Genomic DNA, 24851 nt, shown 5'->3' with positions numbered 1-24851 from the left:
ACTCTGAGAGAGAAACTGTCAAAACCACAGGACGCAGTTCCAGTAAACACCTGCTCAGGGGCAGTTCCAGGAACTAGTAAATAGGTTAATTAGTTTATAAGCTTCTGGCACCATCTAGTGATTAGGGCAAGCTTGGAACCAAACACGGCAGCCACCAATGTGATTGGTAGAGCTATGATGAATATGCAATAGATGGAGAGTGGTGAGGGGCTGAACTATGCTTAGCAAGAAGGTATATAAGTAGGCTACCCCTAAGGAGGGGTGGGCATTTTCTCCTTTTCTGAAATGCACCCTTTGCTTTTGTCTGACAAAACCAAATAAAAATCTTCTTCTTTAAGAAACTTTGCTGCCTGATTTTTACATTCCTGGTCTGCATACCGAAGTCCCTTTCAATATCAGCCATAAACAAACAACAAATAAAAACAATGAATTCACGATTCAACTCAGTTCTGTTTTATTATGATACCAAATGAAAAGATTCTTAACAATGCACATGATTCTACATGTGAGGAGCAGGTAAAATATGACACCGACCTCCAGTTTCAGAGGAAGCCACCCAGTGACCTTCACATGCGCCCTGCCCTGTGCATTTTGACTGACATTCCACTTAGGAGCTCTTGCAGCCCAAGATGCAAATGTGCTTCGTGCGCAACTCCAGCTGGGTATCCCAAGAAGAAACGCCCATCGTCTCCAGAAACCTAGGGGAAGGAAAGCAAGAGAGCAGAAACCAGGGTTCAGTTCCGGGATTCATTGAAATGAAAACAATTACTGGACGAAACATCTCGAAATGTCCAGAGCTAGCCCCGCTCCATCTTTTCACGGTCCAAACAAGTTGTCTTTTGACGGCAGCCAGGCGCATAATGGCGAGATACTTGAAGAATTTGGGAGGCTGCCTCTTCGACAAACTGGTACAATAAAATGCGGCAAACGGCGGGTGTAGGGAAATGGGACTGAGGACATAAAGATGGCATAAGGTTTGAAGCATGGCAGATTAAATGAATAGCTGGCATCTGGCGACACTCCTGACTTCACCACTCACGTGCGTTAGCGGACATTCCTGCACTGAAGGGAGTTGGACTAGATGGCCCTTAGGGGTCCCTTTTTAATATAATTTTTAATTTTATTTTTAAAAAGTATAAACATGTAACCAAAAAAAAATCCAAATATTGAGATTACTCTGAATCTCCTGACTTCCCCCACCCATCCCTTCCATGGGTCCTAATGATATTTACAACTGCATATCAATACTAATCCAAATTTTTATCCTTCTAAATTATCCATACTTACTGTTAGTTTACAATTGTGATTAAAATCCTGCTAATGTTTTAACTTGCTTACAGTAGTCTCGTAGATAAATTATAAACTTTCCCCATTCTTTCTTACAGTTCTTGTCTTCTTGATTTCTGAGCTTCCCAGTTAATTTTGTCACCAACTTGGTTTGCCATTCTTTTCTGGTCGTGGTTCTCTCTTCCTTCCATCCCTGGGCAAATTGGGGGAGGGGGGGTCCCTTCCAACTCTACAATTTTGTTATTCTACATGGGAATTTTTTGAATTAAAAATTTCAACGTGCATACTGGACCTGAATTTTCATTGCAGGAAAAAATATGGAAATCCAAGACCTTCTGCTTTGGCTTCTCATACTGAGAACAGTTACCTGTAAATTCTACTGCATGCCATCTATGAAAAGACATGCAACACCACAGGCTAAGACTTCAACACGACTCTCCTAGCGGACTTAACCATGGTTCCTTGGCCCTTCCACATGTGGCTTACTCCAGCAAACAGATTTAGTCACCTTCGCTCTGTGTTTTGGAGAAGTGATTTTGCCTCCTCAGGCTGGGCTTCCAGATAAAGTCGGTACTGTGAGAGTGACTGGATATATCCTATTACGTCAGCAACACTCAGGGGAATTTTATCGAAAATATCCATCATCCTGGAAAGAAGCAGAAAGCTTTAGGAGAAGTTCGGGGCTGAGTTGAGAGTACAGAAATGTTTTTACTACGGAAGTGGTGTCAATCATATGTATGTTTGCTCAGGAGAGTGTGGCTGTTCAACTTAGTGACTTTGACAGCATTGTTCCGGACTTCCCAATTTGTATTGGTTTAGTTACAAAAATATTTGATGCTGCTGTGTCATAAAAATATGTCAAAGCCGTTTATAGCAACAAAACCATACAATTTACAAATTCAGTAAGTTGGAAAAAAAGAAGTTAAAAACAGGTATCATTTAACAACTGTGGATGCATTCTTAATAGTTTGCATAAGCTTGGTGGAACAGATATGTTTTTAGCAGGAGATTGAAGAGATTGGCATGGCTGGGTCAATGCACCGCATTGTACAAAAGGGCCTGATCCACTCACCTCTTCTTCTCCTGAAAGGGCAAAGAATCAAAGATTTCTTGGTAATCATTCTCAAGTGATTTGAGCTTTTTATTTCTAAAGGTGAAAAGCTGGTCTACCACCTTGAAGAGAGAGAGAGAGATAAAGGGGGTGGGTGGGAAGCCACAGTCATTTCTTTTATGCTTGCAAAAATCTCACTGTTCAAAGCATGCTGCATAAAAGAGGATGCTGAGCTGTTAAAGGTGCAGAAATCCAGAGTAGAAAAATGGTCAACATGCAGATCCTCCCTATATGGAAAGACTAAAAGCACTGAGGGAAATGTGTGAGGTGTGGCAGCCTATAGAATAATGTACAGTGGTACCTCGGGTTACATACGCTTCAGGTTACATATGGTTCAGGTTACAGACTCCGCTAACCCAGAAATAGTGCTTCAGGTTAAGAACTCTGCTTCAGGATGAGAACAGAAATCGTGCAACGGCAGCACGGCGGCAGCGGGAGGCCCCATTAGCTAAAGTGGTGCTTCAGGTTAAGAACAGTTTCAGGTTAAGAACGGACCTCCGTAACGAATTAAGTACTTAACCCGAGGTACCACTGTATTTCAAGACTGTCACCCAGTATGTGGCCATTTGATGGCTGGGATCTGTGAAACTGGCCCTTTCACAAGTGTCACGTAACATTCATTCAGCACTTACAAGAAATCAATCTTTTATTGTGGCAGCACTTGGGAACTGCCTGCCCATTGACATATCTGGCTAAAAACTTTTTCATTCCTGCATGCCTACCTAGGTTTTAGTAGCTATAAGTGTTTGAAATGGTCAGTTTTATTTATTTTATGCAACATGTTTTTAATCTTTTTAAAATTGGTATTTCAAATTATAGTCAGACCTCGGTTCCAGAATGCCTCCGTTTTGGAACGTTTTGGCACGCAAACACCGAAAACCCGGAAGTACCGTAACTGCTCTGGTTTTCAGAAGCCGAAAATGCTACGCGGCTTCTGTTTTGAGTTTCCCTATTGTACTGAGGCTTCCGCTTTGTTTTCGGTTGTTGAATGTTCAGAAGTCGAATGGTCTTCTGGAACGGATTATGGTCAACAGCCGAGGTTTGACTGTAATATTTTAGACTGCCTTGTAAACCACTTGGAGCTCTTTTGTTTTGTGTGTGTGTGTGTGTGTGTGTGTGTGGACTATTTTAATTACTAAGCAGGGGTTGGTAAAAGTGTTGAAAGTCATGGTGCTTTGTAGAAACGGGCTTTATAAATATTACTGTAATAAACGCCTGGGCCCTGAAATGATATTCTTTTCCATAGTGCAAGTGTTTTGCAGGAGGGATTAAAATGCACCCAGGACTTGTAGGTTTGCTCAATTAACATAGACTGAAGGACTCTGCTGTCCTTCTACAGGAAAGACACTTAAAAACAACAACAGCCCCACAGACATTTGGGGCTAGAAAACTGGCAGGGATGGCCCTGAAATTTTTGGTCTGAAGGTGGACCTCAGGTCCGAGGTCTGGGCAGGCAGGCCTGTGCGATGGACTGACCTCTCTGAAGATCTCCGTTAACTCGTCTGTACAATCTTTGTAACACAACTGCATGTCCCAGTTGTAGGAGCTGAAGACCACACAGCCTGACGGCTTGAGAACTCGGTCCACTTCCCTCAGAAAGCGAGGCCCGTCAAACCAGTGGACGGCTGCAAAAGCCGTGACCAGGTCCACAGAGCCGTCTTCGAAAGGGAGGTCTTCGGCAGGGCACACCCTGTGGGAGGAGATGGCAAGGTGATTGTTCGAAGCCTGCTGGATCAGGCCCAAGGCCAATAATAATAATAATAATAATAATAATAATAATAATAATAATAATAAATTTTATTTATATCCCGCCCTCCCCAGCCAAAGCCGGGCTCAAATAATCAAACAGTAAAATAGTTACACAATCTAAAAATATTTCATTATAAAAATTAATTAAATCAAATTGAAGGCAACCAATTAAGCAAAATTCTGTGCAGGTTGCCAGAGGAGGGAGTCAGGCTGCGCCCTGACCAAAGGCCTGGCGGAACAACTCTGTCTTGCAGGCCCTGCGGAAAGATGTCAAGTCCTGCAGGGCCCTTGTCTCTTGTGACAGAGCGTTCCACCAGATTGGAGCCGCAGCCGAGAAAGCCCTGGCTCTAGTTGAGGCCAGCCTAACCTCTCTGAGGCCTGGGACCTTGAGGATGTTATTATTTGCAGACCGTGGGTTTCTCTGTGGGGCATACCAGGAGAGGCGGTCCCGTAGGTACGAGGGTCCTAGGCCGTATAGGGCTTTAAAGGTTAAAACCAGCACCTTAAACCTGATACTGTACTCCACCGGGAGCCAGTGCAGCTGGTATAGTACCGGGTGAATGTGATCTCGCAGCGAAGACCCCATAAGGAGTCTCGCCGCGGCATTCTGCACCCACTGGAGTTTCTGGGTCAGTCTTAAGGGCAGCCCCACGTAGAGCGAGTTACAATAATCCAGTCTGGAGGTGACCGTCGCTGTTGATATTGCAGAGTCCTGTGCACAACGGAATGACGAACAGTACGTGCCACATGCTTAAAGTTGCTTTATTTTCAGTTCATTGTTGAGAAATTACAAACATGCATCTTGCCTCTGCGGGAGCAGAGAAGCAACCATCCTTCTTCTCGGAATAACGAACACCGAGAGAACCAGTGAAAAACAGGAAACCAGTGTACGTCACATCCAGCTTCCCATTCCCATGTGAAAACCCAACAGTGCTCTGACTGTGGAATGTAAACATTGTCTTGTGACAAGCACTTTGCTGCACAGTGAAGAGAGCAGAAACCAACATCCTCCCCCTTTCTGTGAACATCACTGGGCAGCGTGTTCGTACAATATCAGTACAAACCCAACTTCTGTACATAGGTACAGTGTTGATCCCTTGACACAATCTTGGACAATACATCAGCAGGAATTTCATTACCTGGCATATAGGACACCGTTACGAGTCCCTTCTGAATATGTTCCCTAGCATGTTGCAACTTCAATTGCAAGTGCTTCGTGCTTTGCTTACAACCTTCCGAATTCAGCAAAGCCAAACATGCTTTGTTGTCCTGGTAAACCTGGATTGGACATTTGACAGGAATTTTCATGTCTTTGCACAATTGTAACAACCATTCACAATCCTTAAGTGAATAAGACAGTGCATTCAGTTCAGCTTCACAAGTACTTAAGCTAATTGTTGTTTGCTTCTTGCATGACCAATCAAAAAGACCCTGATTGTACATGTAGCAAACTCCAGACGTACTTTTCCTGTCTGTAGTGTCACTTCCAAAACTTGCATCTGCAAAAATCTCAAGACCACCAGACTTCTGATTGTTAAACCTCAGTCTGTAATGCATAGTGCCTTTCAAATAGCGTGCTATGCGTTTCAGAGCTTTCCAATCCTTAACAGTAGGATTGTTAACTTGTCTGCTTAGCAAATTACAGCTAACAGCAATGTCAGGTCTTGAACATCTGGCAATGAAGTTTAGCTTACCTAGCACACTTCTGTACAGTGTAGTGTCAGAAAATGCTTCTTCAGTATCTTCTACCTGATAACCTGTTGTCATCGGTGTGTCTACAGGATTAGCATCCATCAGGTTTAGTTTGCTTAACACATCAGCAATTTTCCTTGACTGGTGTACTAGAATGTTACCACTTTGATCTCTCTCTATTTCCAGAGATAGGTAGTTGTTTACCTCACCAAGATCTTTCATGTCAAAGTGCTCTTTCAGTTGAGCTAGGGCGTTATTGTACATTGTGACATCTTTCCAAAAGAATAAAATATCATCAACATAAAACAAACAATACAGCTTCTTTTGCCCTTCCTCTTTGACAAATACACATGGATCAGCTTTCCCTTGCTGAAAACCTAGAGAAAACAATGCTTCAGTGAGTTTAGTGTGCCAACATCGTGCACTTTGTTTGAGACCATAAAGGGACTTCTTTAGAGCACAAACAAATCCCTGTTTTACCTGTACGCCATCAGGTGGAAGCATATAAAGTGATTCACCTAGAGATCCGTACAAAAACGCTGTATTTACATCGTGGTGACTAATGTGTAGATTCTCCTCTGCAGCTAGCTTGAGCATAAGCCTTATGCTCTCATATCTCACCGTGGGTGAGTAGGTCTCGTGATAGTCTTCACCTGGTACCTGTGCAAAACCTCTGGCTACCAATCTGGCTTTGTGTCTGACTATCTTGCCATTCTGATCAGTTTTCGCTTTGAAGACCCATTTGCTTCCAAGCAGTTTCATTCCTGGAACTACTGGAACTAGCTCCCAAGTTTTGTTCCTTTCCAAGGAATCAAGCTCAGCCTTCATGGCATTTAACCATGGCTCAGCTTCCTTAGAATCCAAATCCTGGATTTCTTGGAAACTTGAAGGTTCAAATACCTTCTTGGAGCTTTTAACAGCTGCTACTGCTGTCTTAGCAAATTCATCAGCAAATCTCTTTGGAGGTCTGCCTTTTGTGGCTCTTTGTGACCTGCGAATCAGCCTTTGGTCTTCAACACTCTCCTGTTCCTTCTTAGGAGAAAAGTGACCTATTGTGAACAATGGTTCTTCCAATTCCTGATCAGAGCTTTCAGAGGGTCGCATAGAGGCTTTCGCACTCTTGAAATCCTCTGAATCACCCGATTCAGTTTCAGACTCAGAATCAGAACCTTCATCAGTGGGTGTGGGTTGCTGTTGCTTATCCTCAGTTTCATCACTGTCATCAGGATAACATTGGAAAATTCCCACATTCCCCCCCCCACTTGGCATTGTACTCAACACTTCTTGTGAGCTTAATTGTCTTAGAGTCAGTCATCATTATTCTGTAAGAACCTTTCTGATAACCTAGAAAGATACCATGCAAACCACGTTTGCCTAATTTGGAGCTTTGTGGTGAGTGAATCCACATATCAGAACCAAATATTTTCATGTGTTTGATGTATGGTTTCTTGCCAAACATCTTCTCATACGGGGTACAACCAATCGCTGAAGATAACCTGCGATTGTAACTGTAAACAAAACACGAGAGAGCTTCGGCCCAATAACTCTCTGGAAGATTGGCATCATGCAGCAAGGTTTTTAACCCTTGAAGCAATGTTTGATTTGCCCTTTCGCAAAGTCCATTCTGCCATGGCGAGCGAGGACTGGACAAATCGTGTTGAATTCCTTTCTCAGTCAGAAAAGCTTCAAACTGCTGAGAAGTGAATTCTCCCCCGCCATCTGTGAAAAGAATTTTTATCTTCTTACCATGCACATTTTCCAACCAAGCACAGAATTCCTTGAACCTTGGAAAAGCCTCTGATTTCTGCTTGAGATTGTACACGTAAATATACCTGGAAAATGCATCAATGAGAACCATGAAGAACCTGTTTTCACCCAAAGAGGGCGATAGTGGACCGACTAAATCAGCATGAACAATCTGGTATGGTTCTGTAGCTTGCCTACTAGACACCTTACCTTTCGCAGCCATTTTCACCTTGTTTGCTGCGCATGCTTTGCACTTCATGTGGTACCTGCAGGGTTTAATAGTCATACCTTCAACCAAGGTAGGCATTTTAGATACTGCTTCAAAATGCAAATGTCCAAATTTCCTGTGAAAATCATGAATACATCCTGCATGCAAACTTTTGTTAGAGCCTGCAATGCAACAAGTATCATTCTGCACAACATCATCATAATACAAAACAAACAAACGATCAACACATTCAGCATGCAATACATAATCGTCTTTCTTTGTGATGGTGCATTTCTTGTTCTTGAAGGAAACGTCAATGTTCCGTTCATTCAGCTGCATCACACTTAGAAGATTGTGTGTGGCATCTGGAACATAAAGTACATCCTGTATCTCTAAGTCCAAACTGTGAAGAACAACAGTTCCGTAGCCTTCACTGGGGATCGTGTGATCATCCGCCTGGTGAATCGCACCTTCCTGCGGTGTAAAAGACACGAACAGTCTCTTATCGTTGCACATGTGGTGGGTAGCTGCTGAATCAACAACGAAGAAAGATCTAGACGTCTTCTGGACCTTTGCGACGTTTGGAGTGAAGCGTGAGACCATTGCCTTGTGCTGCGTTGTCCTGGAGACCGGACCTTTGCCTTTGCTTTGGCCTTTTCCACGCGATGAGCTTCCGCTGCGCTGCTCTGTCTTGGCCCTGGGATGTTTGCATTCCCTCTTCATGTGGCCTAGACGTCCACACGAGTAGCATTTCACTGCCTTCAAAGCTTTGGCGCCCTCTGGTGGTTCCACTGCACTCTGGGATGACGTCTGTGAAGACTCCCCCTTACCCATGCAGCTAGCACCCCGGCGATCTGCTTCATTCTGGATCACGGCAGTAACATAGGCTACTGTGAGCTGAGCAGTTGGTTGAACAGCAATCTGAGTGGCAACGGACTCCCAACTTGGACCCAAAGAATGTAGTATCATAAAGGAATACACAGCCTCTGGAAAGTTGAGTCCTCTCTGTTGCAACTCATGTCTCAGATTCTGCATCTCCATCAGGTGTTTACGCACATCTCCACCTTCAGCAAGAGCCATATCATGCAGCTTGGCATAGTAGTACATTGAGGAACCAGCTTCTGTCCTCAAGTGAGCTTCTCTTAAAGAGTCCCAAATTTCTCTGGCTGTGGTCTTTCCACGCAACAGACAGAGCTCTTCTGGGGATACTATCAATGTAAGTGTTCCCCTTGCTTTGGAATCCTTAGCTGCCCATTGAGCTGTAATTGGAGCTGGGGGGTTGTCTGTAATAACATTAAACAGACCTTCTTTCCGCAGAATTGCCTCTGCATACTGCACCCACTCCGTGTAATTTTTCTTATTGAGCTTAGGAATCCCAAAAGCTTCAACCAGCTTTGCATTAGCCATTTCCGCTGCTTTAAACGAGCTGCGTCACAGTTGCAGCTTCCAAAAGCACTTGTAAAAGTACTTTCGCTTTCTCAGCCATCAAGCCTGTATCGCGGCAAAACGGCTTTAAAAGTTCTAAGTCCAGCCATAAAACCATAAACTAGAAACTGGCAGGCTGCCAGGCTGCTCCGGAGCATGAGCACATACCTTCATCAATCAAACTTGACGCGCAGAGCAGATAACGCGATCCGTTTCTCCGTACCTCTGCCGGCATTCCGACTCGACCTCTGGAGTCTCCATTCCTCAGTTTGATTTACGTCTTTCTGGGCCCGATAACCAAAATGTTGATATTGCAGAGTCCTGTGCACAACGGAATGACGAACAGTACGTGCCACATGCTTAAAGTTGCTTTATTTTCAGTTAATTGTTGAGAAATTACAAACATGCATCTTGCCTCTGCGGGAGCAGAGAAGCAACCATCCTTCTTCTCGGAATAACGAACACCGAGAGAACCAGTGAAAAACAGGAAACCAGTGTACGTCACATCCAGCTTCCCATTCCCGTGTGAAAACCCAACAGTGCTCTGACTGTGGAATGTAAACATTGTCTTGTGACAAGCACTTTGCTGCACAGTGAAGAGAGCAGAAACCAACAGTCGCATGGATCACAGTGGCTAGGTCAGGGCGAGAGAGATAAGGGGCCAACTGCTTAGCTTGGCGGAGATGGAAAAATGCCGCCTTTGTTATAGCTGTAATCTGCGCCTCCATAGAGAGGGAGGTATCGAAGATTACACCCAAACTCTTAACGGACGGTGCTGGCACTAATTGCACCCCCGCAAGAGATGGGAGTTGCCCCCTCAATCCCATATCGCTCCGCCCCAGCCAGAGGACCTCTGTCTTCGAAGGATTTAACTTCAACCGGCTCCCACGTAACCATCCAGCCACAGCTTCCAGACATCTGGCCAGTGTGTCTGGGGCCGAGTCAGGACGGCCCTGAAATTTTTGGTCTGAAGGTGGACCTCAGGTCCATCCTGTTCTCACAGTGGCCAGCCAGATGCCCCATTGGGAAACCCGCAAACAAAACCTGGGTGCAAGACCAGCGGCAGAGGAAGCCGCTCAGGCGCCTGGGGCAGTGCGCCTAGGGGGCGAGGGTGGGGTGCACCTCGAGGCCTCCAGAGTCTGCCTGCCTTCTCCCACTCAGCCACCCTACAGCCACCGTGTCACTCCCAGGAGAGATGCGTAGCTCAGGCACACTGCAGGCCCGGCTGTGGGTGCCGCCCAGCATTTTGTCACCCCCCTCAGTGGTGACACCGGGGCAGACCGCACCCACAGCACCCCCCTTTCCTGGCCCCTTTGCAAGACTCCTCTCCCCTTCTGTGGTTTCCAGCAACTGGAATTCAGTAGCATTGCTGTCTCCAGCTGTGGAGACAGAGCACAGCCATCGTCATACCGCCCAACATTTCTCCGATGAAAATAGGGGTGTCCTATTCCACAGTCATTGTATTCTTTATACCCAAGCCATTTGACTGGGCCGCTCCAGCCACTCTGGGCGGCTTCCAACATATATAAAAACATAACAAAACACTACACATTAAAAAACCCCCGAAAACCTTCCCTGTGCTTCAGGTGTCTTCTAAGGTTGTATGGTTGCATAACTCCATACCCTCGAATGAAAATTTGGACGTCCTAAGGAAAAGTGAGGCATTCCGGGGCTGCTTTTGTAAATCTGTAACAAATGATGGCTCCCAGAATCCTCTGGGGGAAGCCATGACTATTTAAAGTGGTATGATAGCGCTTTAAATATACGTTCATATTTTAATACTTATTATCTAATTTGTGGGGTAATTGGAAGTGTCTGTGTGCACAAACATCAGAGCATAAGGAAAGCCTGCTGGATCAGGCCTGGGGCCCGTCTAGTCCGGCATCCTGTTCTCACAATGGCCTACCAGATACCTGGGGGAAGCCCACAAGCAGGATTTGAGCAAAATGGCTTCCCTCCTGCGGCTTCCGGTAGTCAGAAAAACTGGCCTTCACTCTGCCCACCTTGTAGGTCCAGCAGAGGCATCGTGGCTAGTAGCCACTGATAGGCCTCTTCCTTAATTTCTCTAGTCTTCGTTTAAAGCCATCCAAGTTGGTGGCCATCCCTGCCTTATGTGGGAGGGAGTTCCATAGTTTAAATATGGACTGCATGAAGCTGTGTTTTCTTTTGTCGGTCCTGAATCTTCCAACATTCAGCTTCAAGAGCTCTAGTGTGATGAGAGAGGGAGAAAAACGTCTTCCTCTCTCGGCAATCCACATGCGAGGTCAGCTCCTACTTACAGATAAGAGACATTGGGCGGTTGTGGAGCTCTCCTGGCCTCCTCGATCTGAGCTTCACTGATGTCTGCCCCGACCACCTTCTCAAAATGTTTTGCCAGCATCCGAGTGCTTTGGCCCGAGCCACAACCCGCGTCGACTGCCAGCTGCCCGGGGCTCACTCTCTGAGAAAAGATAGCGACAGATCTCAGAAAAAACCAAGAATAAGCTCCAAATATCTGCACCTCCCCACCTCAGAAGGAGGATGGGGAATCCCCAACACAGAAGCATATTACATTGCCAACCAAATATGCCATATAATCCCATATATACTCGAAGATGAGACAAAACAATGGGTACACCTAGAGAGGGACACAATTGAAAACACCTGCACCACAGCATACCCACTCCTCCCAAACAAACTAAAGAAAATTGCCACAACACTTAACAGGTACACACAGATCATGCTCAAAGCATGGAAAACAGAAATAGGCAAACTAGCCCCAACCCCATCCCCACTAATCCCCCTGGCGTACCACCCATTATTCCACCATGCAGCAAAAAACCTCCAGATAAAAACCTGGCGAACCAAAGGCTTATATCGCCTAATAGACTTTTATAAAAATAACAAACTTTTGTCAATACAAGAAATACAAAACAAACTAGAAGACACTCAAATGCCCTGGTTAACACAACACCAACTACATGCCCTCTTAAACAACCCAACCGCAATATACAAAATACTATTCCAAAATCCCACAAACCCCCTAGACGCAATCAAAAAACAATGGGAGAATGACATAGGCTATGAGATTAACCCCACTCAATGGACCAGAATGTGTTCTAAACCCCCCTTTAAATCCATATCAACGAAAAGAAAAGAACTCACTTTGAAACTCACCTACAGGTGGTACCTAACACCAAGAAAACTAGCGCTAATACACCCAGGAACCTCACCAAAATGCTGGAGAGGGTGCACCTCCACAGGCACATACCTCCACATGTGGTGGGAGTGCCCCAAAATCCAACTATTCTGGACAACAGCCATACAAGAAATATGTAAAATAACTAAGCAAGTATTAGACACCACCCCAGAATTGGCCCTACTAAACATCTTCCAAGACAACAATGCCCATTTACACCACAAAGAACTCCTAACCCACCTACTTTCAGTAGCCAGAAACACCATAACCAGACACTGGAGAGACCTGTCGGGAGTATGCATGGACCAATGGTACCAAATAGTATGGGAAATAGCCCTACTAGAAAAATTAACTAATAAACTCAAACTGACGCGGGGACAAACAGAAGAAGACGCCTTTATCCTGGTATGGTTCCCCTTTATCACATACACAGCCCAACAGGACAGTGACAATAATCCACCAACAGCATGCAAATCAAAACGGCTAACCTGATCCAAAACACCCACCCCACTCACACACGAAAACAAAGATCATCACAGCCAGTCACAAACAAACAACCACACCCTAGGCCAACCCCAACCTCTCTCACCACCAAAGGAACACAAGTGAACAGCACAAGCAATGCTGACACCAAACCCTACATACATTAAGCATAACAGAAACATCGCCACCCGACCCCCCCCATCTTCCCTCCCTCCACCCCTTCTTTTTTTCTCTCCCCCTAATGTCTCAACAAATGAAACGGATTTGTAAAAATGTTACATGGAAAAAATATGAGAGACACTACACTTACTTCTGTAAAACAAGAAAATATTTAATAATTTTTTTAAAAAAAGAAGAAGAAATGCATCGCCAGGTCATTTTCAGCAAGGCTAGCACCTCAAAGTGCAAGTAGATAAATAGGTACCACAATGGCAGGAAGGTAAACGGCATTTCCGTGCGCTGCTCTGGTTTGCCAGAAGCGGCTTAGTCATGCTGGCGACATGACCCGGAAGCTGTACGCCGGCTCCCTCGGCCAATAAATCAAGATGAGCGCCGCAACCCCAGAGTTGGCCATGACTAGACCTAATGGTCAGGGGTCTCTTTACATTTACCTTTTAGGGAACCTGTGATCCTGCACCCACCCACCCCAATGTTGTTGAGACAGTACAGCCCCCTGTCCTCTGCAGCCAGCATGGCCAGTAGTTAGCATGGATGGGAGTTGTAGTCAAAGGAACAGCATTGCAAGGGACACGGCTTTCCCACTCTTGACCTACCCAAGGCCGTACCCATCTAGGTGCGATATATGAGCAGTTTTCACTCGAACACAGTTGTTAATTAACCCAAAATGTCATGGGCTGTTTTGACACAGAAAAATGGTGGAGGAACTAGCTGGGTAGCCCCCAAGGGAAGAAGATTCAGAGCCCGGGGAGTGGTGGTTGCAGAAACCTGAGCTCTGAACATGATCTGATTTACTTTTACAACCCAATTCGTGATTTATCTGTGATGCTTTTGGGGTGGTCTTTGGCTAAGGAGTTGGGCAATTTGTAAAGTTGTGACACACCTTTGTTCTGGGTTCCTTCTCGCCTCCTTGCACAGTGGGGTGATGGTAACTGTGTCGCAACAGAAAACTGCTTCCTTCAGTTGGTTCCTGCCTTAACTTGTTCTTCTCTGACCCGTAATGGACTTGAGGGATACTGCATTCCTTTGATGGGGAGTTGGCCTGTAAAAGCCAACTCCATTTTCTTCTTATATCACTGCCACCCCCTTGTTACTATCTAGGCACACTACCAAGGGGTCTAAGACCTTTTGCTAGAGTTCTAATGGTTGTTTGTTATGAATATGTGTTTACCCTTAGCCTTATGCCTGCTAGAAGTTTTCACAGAAAAGGAATAATGATAGATTGGTTGTTTACAAGAATTGAAAGAGACAGAATATTTACACTGTAGAATTGTAGAGTTGGAAAGGATCAGAGGCACAGCAGGACCTTGTATTAGGCTGCTCAGCCTCCTCGTCTAGCAGCTGACGCAGGAGGTAGCGTTGCCGCCGCTTTTCCTCACGACCTCCATCCACCCCCAGAGCTTCAACTCCACATATTTTGGTCTGAATTGGAGAGCTGGAGGAGAAAGCAGGCATTCAGAGGTTTTTTCGAGGGTGCTCCCCACCTTGCACATTTTCACTTGTATGTGGGGGGGCCCCAGAACACAACCCCCACATAAGGGAGGGGAGTTTTGCAGTGCCTGTACTGTTATATACCAATGTTAGGTTATGGAAAGGGTCTTCTAGAGGAATCATTTACCATGCTAATTTTTCCCTAAAGTATTAAGAAGGCCAGGAAGCCTTCCAGGACATCTTCAGGATAAAGATTAGTATCAGAGTCAAGAAAGTTCATAATGGAGCTCTCCTTTTATATAAAATTATGCCAACTGTACGAATGCAATGATCTACGCGTCTAAGTTCAGACACACACACTATTATGTTCTTACCTTTTCTTCCAGGTACGAGAAGATCACACCCTGTAGGTTCTCCTGCGGGGAAAACCTGTATTTTTGATAAATAGCAGCGTGAGCCCTCTCCTCAAACAGACGAGTGGCCATGGTGTCACGGAGCGCAGCCTGCAACTACTTGCAAGTTCAGAATGACACACACTACTACGTTCTTACCTTTTCTTCCAGGTACGAGAAGATCCCGCCCTCTAAGTTCTCCTGCGGGGAAAACCTGTATTTTTGATCAATAGCAGCGTGAGCCCTCTCCTCAATAAGAGGAGTGGCCATTTCATGGAGCACATCTTGCAACTTCTTGCAAGTTCAGACTGACACATTTTCTATTATGTTCTTATCTTTTCTTCCAGGTATGAGAAGATCACACCCTGTAGGTTCTCCTGCGGGGAAAACCTGTATTTCTGATAAATAGCAGCGTGAGCCCTCTCCTCAGACGAGTGACCATGGTTTCACGGAGCACAGCTTGCAACTTCTGCAACTTCCTAGGGACACTGGTCTGCCTTTGTGTGTTTTTAAATGTTTTAACAGTGAAGTAATTTATTGTAACGCTTTTAAATGTAATAAGGCAATCAGATAAGGCATTATCAGATAACCTGGGTGTTATGTGTTGATGTTCTCACCCTGGCCACCAGGGGTATTGTGTATATACCGGTAGTTTTCACTCAGGTCCATATAGGTTAATTTAGGTGGAAAACCCTGGGGTATTGTTGTTACAATGTTGAAAGACGGCTGCCCATAAAAGTAGGCCGGCTGAGCTGTTCAGTTCAGTTCAGTTCCAGCTTACTATAAAGAACCAATTGGAGAAATCTCTGTGTCAACTGCTATGTCCACCCACAACTTAATACTGGCAGACAGGAAAAACAACATTCAAATTTCTGTTGTAGACCACGTTTTCTGTGATATAGGTATGATGTTTTGGGGGTGGTATTGGGTTACACCCCTTCTGTGATGTATGTATGATGTATCGAGGGGTGGTCTTGGACTCCAGGGCGGGCAATTTCAAATGCCTATACAGTATAAGGGCAGGCACACCTTTGTTCTGGGTCCTCCTCCATCCTCCTGCGTGTGAGGGGAGCACCATGTTGCAATAGCTTTAATAAAGATCAGGCTTACTAGCTGCTTTGCTTCTCAATATTCTCTGGTTGGCTTCTATTATTTTCTCCTACCAAACTAACTCTTACATTCGCCTACCAAACTAACTCTTACATTCCCAACCTTTTTTTGGGCAAAGGCACACTTGTATCATGAAAAAAATCTCGAGGCACACCACGTTACAGCCCCGTGACGTCAGCGCGCAGCGTCACACCGGGAAGGACGCACGAAGGAGGGGGGGAGGGCGAGCGGAGGCAGCGGCGAGCCCCATTCCTCCCCATCCGCCCCTTTCCGTGCAAGGAGCGCGAACAGGTGTGAGAAGGGGGTCAAACCTGCGGGCCGGCGCCGGGAACCTCCAAGCTTTGGGGGGGAGGAGGCAGCAAAGCGAGGCAGGAAGGAGAGCGCGGCTTGGCTGGGTGAGCTTTGGCAGGGGCAGGGAATGAGAGCCGCGAGGCGGGCGCTGCGGACCGAGGCGCTGCCCGCCGAGCTCGCAGGCAGCCAGGCAGGCAGACGGCGAGAGCCCCGCGCTGGGCGGCCTCTCCTCGCCGCCGCCGCTCCGCATCTCGCCGCCCGACTCGCCCGCCTCCCTCCGGAGACGGCGCCCCAATCGAAAATTTGACGTAAAAAAAAAAATCTTTCGCATTTAATTTTTCCCACGGCACACCAGGCAACATCTCGCGGCACACTAGTGTGCCGTGGAACAGTGGTTGAAAAACACTGGCCTAACTTTAACTTCCATTTGTCACAGTTGCAAGTCTGCAACTAAACAGGCAGGCCAGTTTGGGGTTTTTATGCCGGCTTAAAAAGGCTTCCTGCTAAAGAATTCTGGGAATTGCAGTTCAGCAAGGCTGCTGAAAATTCTGAAGGGTTTTTTTTGCCTCCTTCCTTCCCTCCCTCCCAGAACTACAGGTCCCAGAATTCCGTGGGGAGTAAATTAAGTCAGTAATATGGGTTACAGGACAAGTTTAAGGTCTTGCTATTGGTAACATTGAGAATGTCCTAACTTGTACACACTGGTCTGGATGCTTTGATCCTTGGGAGGAGATGGACTCTCATTTGTACTGTATGCTCCTAAGGTTCACTGGATGTGAAGGCTTTAGTGTGAAGGCATTCATTGTGGATTTTTAATTTTTTTAATTGTCTTATGGTAATTGTTTTAAGCTGATTTCATTTGATTTGAGTTATATCAGCCATAAACGAACAACAAATAAAAGCAATGAATTCACTATTCAACTCAGTTCTGTTTTATTATGATACGAAATGAAAGATTCTTAACAATACACATGATTCTACATGAGAGGAGCAGGTAAAAGATGACACCGACTTCCAGTTTCAGAGGAAGCCACCCAGTGACCTTTAATAGATGAATGGGGATTTGAACTCAGGCCTGAGTTCTAACGCTTTTCCAACACCCAGCTCTCTTGTTTTCTGCCTCAACACGTGGGTGGCAGGGAGAATCTCCCTGACACCCTTTTCTCTTCCATCTCAGATTGCCAGCTCTTATCAGTGAGCTAAACGGATCGTTTGCAGAGAGCTTTTGGAACAAGGTCCAAGGAGACAGACCAATCACTGCTGCAAGGAAGTGGTGGCTTCAGAAGGCTCCTGGCCCTTTGATAGCATCTCGTTCCCACTCTCCTTGAAATCAATGGAAGCCTGGAATCACAACCTGCTGTCTTCACGACTGATAGAGCTGGAGTCCATTAGTGCATTCAGACTGACATTCCTCTCAGGAGCTCTTGCAGCCCAAGATGCAAATGTGCTTCGTGCGCAACTCCAGCTGGGTATCCCGAGAAGAAACGCCCATCGTCTCCAGAAACCTAGGGGAAGGAAAGCAAGAGAGCAGAAACCAGGGTTCAGTTCTGGGATTCATTGAAATGAAAACAATTACTGGACGAAACACCTCGAAATGTCCAGAGCTAGCCCCGCTCCATCTTTTCACGGTTCAAATAAGTTGTCTTTTGACGGCAGCCAGGCGCATAATGGCGAGATACTTGAAGAATTTGGGAGGCTGCCTCTTCGACAAACTGGTACAATAAAATGTGGCAAACGGCGGGTGTGGGGAAATGGGACTGAGGACATAAAGCTGGCATAAGGTTTGAAGCACGGCTTATGCACAGATTAAATGAATAGCTGGCATCTGGCAACACTCCTGACTTCGCCACTCACGTACGTTAGCGGACATTCCTGCATTGCAGGGGGTTGGACTAGATGGCCCTTAGGGGTCCCTTGCTTTTTAAAATAATTTTTAATTTGATTTTTTTAAAGTATAAACCCGTAACAAAAAAACCCAAATATTGAGATTACTCTGAATCTCCTGACTTCCCCCACCCATCCCTTCCATGGGTCCTACTGATATTTACAACTGCATATCAATACTAATCCAAATTACCGTATTTATCGCTCCATAAGACGCACCAGACCACAAGACGCACGTAGTTTTTGGAGGAGGAAAACAAGAAAAATAATATTCTGAATCTCAGAAGCCAGAACAGCAAGAGGGATCACTGCACAGTGAAAGCAGCAATCCCTCTTGCTGTTCTGGCTTCTGGGATAGCTGTGCAGCCTGCATTCGCTCCATAAGACGCACACACATTTCCCCTTAATTTTTAGGAGGGAAAAAGTGAGTCTTACAGAGCAAAAAATACGGTATTACCCTTCTAAATTATCCATACTTACTGTTACTTTACAATTGTGATAAAATCCTGCTAATGTTTTAACTTGCTTACAGTAGTCTCGTAGATAAATTATAAACTTTCCCCATTCTTTCTTAAAGTTCTTGACTTCTTGATTTCTGAGCTTCCCAGTTAATTTTGCCATCAACTTGGTTTGCCATTCTTTTCTGGTCATGATTATTTCTTCCTTCCATCCCTGGGCTAATTTTTGTTTTGGGGGGGTGCGTGGTTCCCATCCAGCTTTACAATTCTGTTATTCTACAAGGGAATTTTTTGAATTAAAAATTACAACGTGCATACTGGAGCTGAATTTTCATTGCAGGTAAAAATATGGAAATCCAAGCCCTTCTGCTCTGCTGGGATCTCGTACTGAGAACAGTTACCGGTAAATTCTACTGCATGCCATCTATGAAAAGACATGCAACATCACAGGCTAAAGACTTCAACACGACTCTCCTAGCGGACGTAACCATGGTTCTTTGACCCTTCCACATTTGGCTTACTCCAGAGAACAGATTTTGTCACCTTCGCTCTGTGTTTTGGAGAAGTGATTTTGCCTCCTCAGGCTGGGCTTCCAGATAATGTCGGTATGGCGAGAGTGACTGGATATATCCTATTACGTCAGCAACACTCAGGGGAATTTTATCGAAAATATCCGTCCTCCTGGAAAGAAGCAGAATGCTTTAAGAGAAGTTCGGGGCTGAGTTGAGAGTACAGAAATCTTTTGACTACGGAAGTGGTGTCAATCATATGTATGTTTGCTCAGGAGAGTGTGGCTGTTCAACTTAGTGACTTTGACAGCATTGTTCCGGACTTCCCAATTTGTATTTGTTTAGTTGCAAAAATATTTGTACGTTGCTGTGTCATAAAAATATATCAAAGTCGTTTACAGTAACAAACCCATACAACTTACAAATTCAGTAAGCTGGTAAAAAAAAAAAAGTTAAAAACAGGTATCATTTAACAACTGTGGATGCATTCTTAATAGTTTGCATAAGCTTGGTGGAACAGAAATGTTTTAGCAGGAGAGTGAAGAGATTGGCATAGCTGGGTCCATGCACCGCATTGTACAATAGGGCCTGATCCACTCACCTCTTCTTCTCCTGAAAGGGCAAAGAATCAAAGATTTCTTGGTAATCATTCTCAAGTGATTTGACCTTTGCATTTTTAAAGGTGAGAAGCTGGTCTTGGATCTGGAAAAGTGAGAGAGAGAGAGAAGGGGCAGGGGGTGGGAAGCCACAGTCATTTCTTTTATGCTTGCAAAAATCTCACTGTTCAAAGCATGCTGCATAAAAGACGCTGCTGAGCTGTTAAAGGTGCAGAAATCCAGAGTAGAAAAATGGTCAACATGCAGATGCTCCCTATATGGAAAGACTAAAAGCATTGAGGGAAATGTGTAAGGTGTGGCAGCCTATAGAATAACGTATTTCAAGACTGTCACTCAGTATGTGCCCATTTGATGGCTGGGATCTGCGAAACTGGTCCTTTCACAAGTGTCACGTAACATTCATTCAGCACTTACAAGAAATCAATCTTTTATTGTGGCAGCACTTGGGAACTGCCTGCCCATTGACATATCTGGCTAAAAACTTTTTCATTCCCGCATGCCTACCTAGGTTTTAGTAGCTATAAGTGTTTGAAATGGTCAATTTTATTTATTTTATGTAACAGGTTTTTAATGTTTTTTAAATTGGTATTTCAAATTCTAGTCAGACCTCGGTTCCCGAATGCCTCCATTTTGGCACGTTTTGGCACCCAAACAGTGAGTAAATGCTCTGGTTTTTGAACGATTTTCAGCAGTGGCGTAGCGTGGGGGGTGCAGGGGGGGCCGGCCGCACCGGGCGCAACATCTGGGGGTTAGGGTTAGGGGGCGCAAATCCACGGGTTAGGGGGCGCAAATTACTTGCCTTGCCCCGGGTGCTGACAACCCACGCTACGCCACTGATTTTCAGAAGCCGAACATGCTATGCGGCTTCTGTTTTGAGTTTCCCTATTGTATTGAGGCTTCCGCTTTGTTTTCGGTTGTTGAATGTTCAGAAGTCGAATGGTCTTCTGGAACGGATTATGGTCAACAGCCGAGGTTTGACTGTAATATTTTAGACTGCCTTGAAAACCACTTGGAGGTCTTTTGTTTTATGTGGTGTGTGTTTGTGTGTATATGGACTATTTTAATTACTGAGCAGGGGTTAGTAAAACTGTTGAAAGTCACGGTGCTTTGTAGAAACTGGCTTCATAAATATTGCGGTAATAAACTAACAGAAAATAGCCACACAGTTACAAATCTTCTGCATAGGAAGGTCTTAAAACTTCTGCAAAAAACGTAAAGCAAGCAGACCATAAGAGCTTCTCACGGCAAACATTTCAGAGGGTGGGATGAATTTTTCTTATCCCCTTCATGTCCTCGCCTGGGCCCTGAAATGATATTCTTTTCCATAGTGCCAGTGTTTTGAAGGAGGGATTAAAATGCACCCAGGACTTGTAGGTTTGCTCAATTAACATAGACTGAAGGACTCTTCTGTCCTTCTACAGGAAAGACACTTAAAAACAACAACAGCCCCACAGACATTTGGGGCTAGAAAACTGGCAGGGATGGCCCTGAAATTTTTGGTCTGAAGGTGGACCTCAGGTCCGAGGTCTGGGCAGGCAGGCCTGTGCGATGGACTGACCTCTCTGAAGATCTCCGTTAACTCGTCTGTACAATCTTTGTAACACAACTGCATGTCCCAGTTGTAGGAGCTGAAGACCACACAGCCTGACGGCTTGAGAACTCGGTCCACTTCCCTCAGAAAGCGAGGCCCGTCAAACCAGTGGACGGCTGCAAAAGCCGTGACCAGGTCCACAGAGCCGTCTTCGAAAGGGAGGTCTTCGGCAGGGCACACCCTGTGGGAGGAGATGGCAATCAGGCCCAAGGCCCATCTGGCTAAGCTTCCTGTTCTCACAGTGGCCAGCCAGATGCCCCAATGGGAAAACTGCATAAAACCTGGGTGCAAGACCAGAGGCAGAGGAAGCCGCTCAGGCGCCTGGGGCAGTGCGCCCAGTGGGTGAGCCACCCATAGGGGCAGGGCGCACCGCGGGGCCTCCAGAGCCTGCCTGCCTTCTCCCACTCAGCTACCCTACAGCTGGGGGGGGGGAGGCAGTAAGGAGCCTTCAGACGCCCAAGCCACCACGTTACTCTCAGGAGAGATGCGTAGCTCGGGCACGCTGCAGGCCCCGCGGTGAGTGCTGCATGGCATTTTGTCACCCCCCTCAGTGGTGACACCCGGGGCGGACCGCACCCACAGCACCCCCCTTTCTTGGCCCCTTTGCAAGACTCCTCTCCCCGTCTGTGGTTTCCAGCAACTGCAATTCAGTAGCATTGCTGTCTCCAGCTGTGGAGACAGAGCACAGCCATCGTCATTCCGCCCAACATTTCTCCGATGAAAATAGGGGTGTCCTATTCTGCAATCATTGTATTCTTTATATCCAAGCCATTTGACTGGGTCACTCCAGCCACTCTGGGCAGCTTCCAACATATATAAAAACATAACAAAACACTACACATTAAAAAACCCCGAAATCCTTCCCTGTGCTTCAGGTGTCTTCTAAGGTTGTATGGTTGCATAACTCCATACCCTCGAATGAAAATTTGGACATCCTAAGGAAAAGTGAGACATTCCAGGGCTGCTTTTGTAAATCTGTAACAAATGATGGCTCCCAGAATCCTCTGGGGGAAGCCATGACTATTTAAAGTGGTATGATAGCGCTTTAAATATACGTTCATATTTTAATACTTATTATCTGATTTGTGGAGTAATTGGAAGTGTCTGTGTGCACAAACATCAGAACATAAGGAAAGCTTTTGGATCAGGCCTGGGGCCCGTCTAGTCCAGCATCCTGTTCTCACAATGGCCTACCAGATACCTGGGGGAAGCCCACAAGCAGGATTTGAGCAAAATGGCTTCCCTCCCGCGGCTTCCGGTAGTCAGAAAAACTGGCCTTCACTCTGCCCACCTTGTAGGTCCAGCAGAGGCATCGTGGCTAGTAGCCACTGATAGGCCTCTTCCTTAATTTCTCTAGTCTTCGTTTAAAGCCATCCAAGTTGGTGGCCATCTCTGCCTCATGTGGGAGGGAGTTCCATAGTTTAAATATGGACTGCATAAAGCAGTGTTTTCTTTCGTCGGTCCTGAATCTTCCAACATTCAGCTTCAAGAGCTCTAGTGTGATGAGAGAGGGAGAAAAACGTCTTCCTGCCTGCTTTCTCTCGGCCATCCACATGCGAGGTCAGCTCCTACTTACAGATAAGAGACATTGGGCGGTTGTGGAGCTCTCCTGGCCTCCTCAATCTGAGCTTCACTGATGTCTATCCCGACCACCTTCTCAAAATGTTTTGCCAGAATCCGAGTGCTTTGGCCCGAGCCACAACCCACGTCGACTGCCAGGTGCCCGGGGCTCACTCTCTGAGAAAAAATAGCGACACATGTCAGAAATGCATTGCCAGGCCATTGTCAGCAAGGCTAGCACCTCAAAGTGCAAGTAGATAAATAGGTACCACAATGGCGGGAAGGTAAACGGCATTTCCGTGCGCTGCTCTGGTTTGCCAGTAGCGGCTTAGTCATGCTGGCCACATGACCCGGAAGTTGTACACCGGCTCCCTCGGCCAATAAATCAAGATGAGCGCCGCAACCCCAGAGTCGGCCACGACTGGACCTAATGGTCAGGGGTCCCTTTACCTTTACCTTTTAGGGAACCTGTGGATCCTGCACCCACCCACCCCAATGTTGTTGAGACAGTACAGCCCCACGTCCTCCGCAGCCAGCATGGCCAGTAGTAGCATGGATGGGAGTTGTAGTCAAAGGAACAACATTGTGAGGGACATGGCTTTCCCACTCCTGACTTACCCAAGGCCGTACAGTGGTAGCTCGGTTACATACGCTTCAGGTTACATACGCTTCAGGTTACAGATTCCACTAACCCAGAAATAGTGCTTCAGGTTAAGAACTTTGCTTCAGGATAAGAACAGAAATCGTTCTCTGGCAGCGCAGCGGCAGCAGGAGGCCCCATTAGCTAAAATGATGCTTCAGATTAAGAACAGTTTCAGCTTAAGAACTGACCTCTGGAACGAATTAAGTACTTAACCGAGGTACCACTGTACCCATCTAGGTCTGATACATGAGCAGTTTTCACTCGAACACAGTGAAACCAGCTGTGAATTAACACAAAAATGTCATGGGCTGCTTGGACGCAGAAAAATGGTGGGAGGAACCTGCTGGGTAAAAGCCAACTCCATTTTCTTCTTATATCACTGCCACCCCCTTGTTACTACCTAGGCACAGTACCAAGAGGTGTAAGACCTTTTGCTAGAGTTCTAATGGTTCTTTGTTATGAATACTTTGTTATGTTTACCCTTAGCCTTATGCCTGCTAGAAGTTTTCATGGAAAAGGAATAACGAAAGATTGGTTGTTTACAAGAAATGAAAGAGACAGAATATTTACTTCGGGAAGCAAAGTGACACTGTAGAATCGTGGAGTTAGAAAGAACCAGAGGCGCAACAGGGCCTTGTTTTAGGCTGCTCAGCCTCCTCGTCTAGCAGCCGACGCAGGAGGTAGCGCCGCCTCTGCCGCCACTTTTCCTCACAACCTCCATCCAGCCCCCAGAGCTTCAACTCCAGATATTTTGGCCTGGATTGGAGAGAGAGGAGGAGAGCTGGAGGGGAAAGCAGGCATTCAGAGGTTTTTTTCAAGGGTGCTCCCCACTTTGCACAATTTCACTTATGGGGGGGGGGCAGAACACAACCCCCACATAAGGGAGGGGAAGTTTTTCAGTGCCTGTACTGTTATATACCAATGTTAGATTATGGAAAGGGTCTTCTAGAGGAATCATTTACCATGCTAATTTTTTCCTCAAGTATTAAGAAGGCCAAGAAGCCTTCCAGGACATCTTCAGGATAAAGATTAGTATCAGAGTCAAGAAAGTTCATAATGGAGCTCTCATTTTATATAAAATTATGCCAACTGTATGAATGCAGTGATCTACGGGTATAAGTTCAGACTGATACACACTATTGTTCTTACCTTTTCTTCCAGGTACGAGAAGATCACGCCCTGTAGGTTCTCCTGCGGGGAAAACCTGTATTTTTGATAAATAGCAGCGTGAGTCCTGTCCTCAAACAGACGAGTGGCCATGGTGTCACGGAGCACAGCTTGCAACTTCTGCAACTTCCTAGGGACACTG

At 45.8% G+C, this 24851-nt stretch overlaps 2 protein-coding genes and 1 long non-coding RNA gene across 6 annotated transcripts in view; 1 reads left to right on the top strand and 2 right to left on the bottom strand.

Moving 5' to 3' along the window:
- Positions 1-430: 430 nt before the first annotated feature.
- Positions 431-24805, bottom strand: LOC309520078 (putative methyltransferase). 4 transcript variants are annotated; one of them, XM_082201482.1, is made up of 9 exons: positions 24692-24805; positions 22916-23076; positions 21307-21520; positions 15217-15256; positions 11498-11660; positions 3875-4088; positions 2360-2460; positions 1796-1933; positions 431-698 (listed from the first exon to the last, which is right to left on the bottom strand). In XM_082201482.1, the coding sequence occupies exons 1-9, from the start codon at positions 24800-24802 to the stop codon at positions 608-610; spliced, it is 1233 nt and encodes a 410-aa protein (XP_082057608.1). In that variant the 5' UTR covers positions 24803-24805; the 3' UTR covers positions 431-607. The 4 variants fall into 4 exon arrangements, with proteins under 4 accessions (XP_082057608.1, XP_082057609.1, XP_082057610.1 ...); XM_082201483.1 differs by lacking the exon at positions 1796-1933; XM_082201484.1 differs by lacking the exons at positions 15217-15256; positions 21307-21520; positions 22916-23076; positions 24692-24805 and adding an exon at positions 14862-14987 and having other exon boundaries at positions 11498-11658.
- The window catches only part of LOC309520117 (putative methyltransferase), a 43449-nt gene continuing 19028 nt past the window's right edge, over positions 431-24851 (bottom strand). The window contains exon 7 of the transcript XR_014214144.1: positions 431-564. The gene's annotated coding sequence lies outside the window, so the exon portion shown is untranslated. The remainder of the gene's footprint in view (positions 565-24851) is intronic.
- On the top strand, positions 4021-24803 carry LOC309520171. Its single transcript, XR_014214166.1, has 3 exons — positions 4021-4142; positions 21551-22899; positions 24704-24803. It is a non-coding gene; the product is annotated as an uncharacterized lncRNA (long non-coding RNA).

This window comes from Podarcis vaucheri, assembly GCF_965113315.1.
Source record: "Podarcis vaucheri genome assembly, chromosome: 15".
NCBI classification, from domain to species: Eukaryota; Metazoa; Chordata; class Lepidosauria; order Squamata; family Lacertidae; genus Podarcis; species Podarcis vaucheri.
This window is presented reverse-complemented; position numbering and strand designations above follow the sequence as displayed.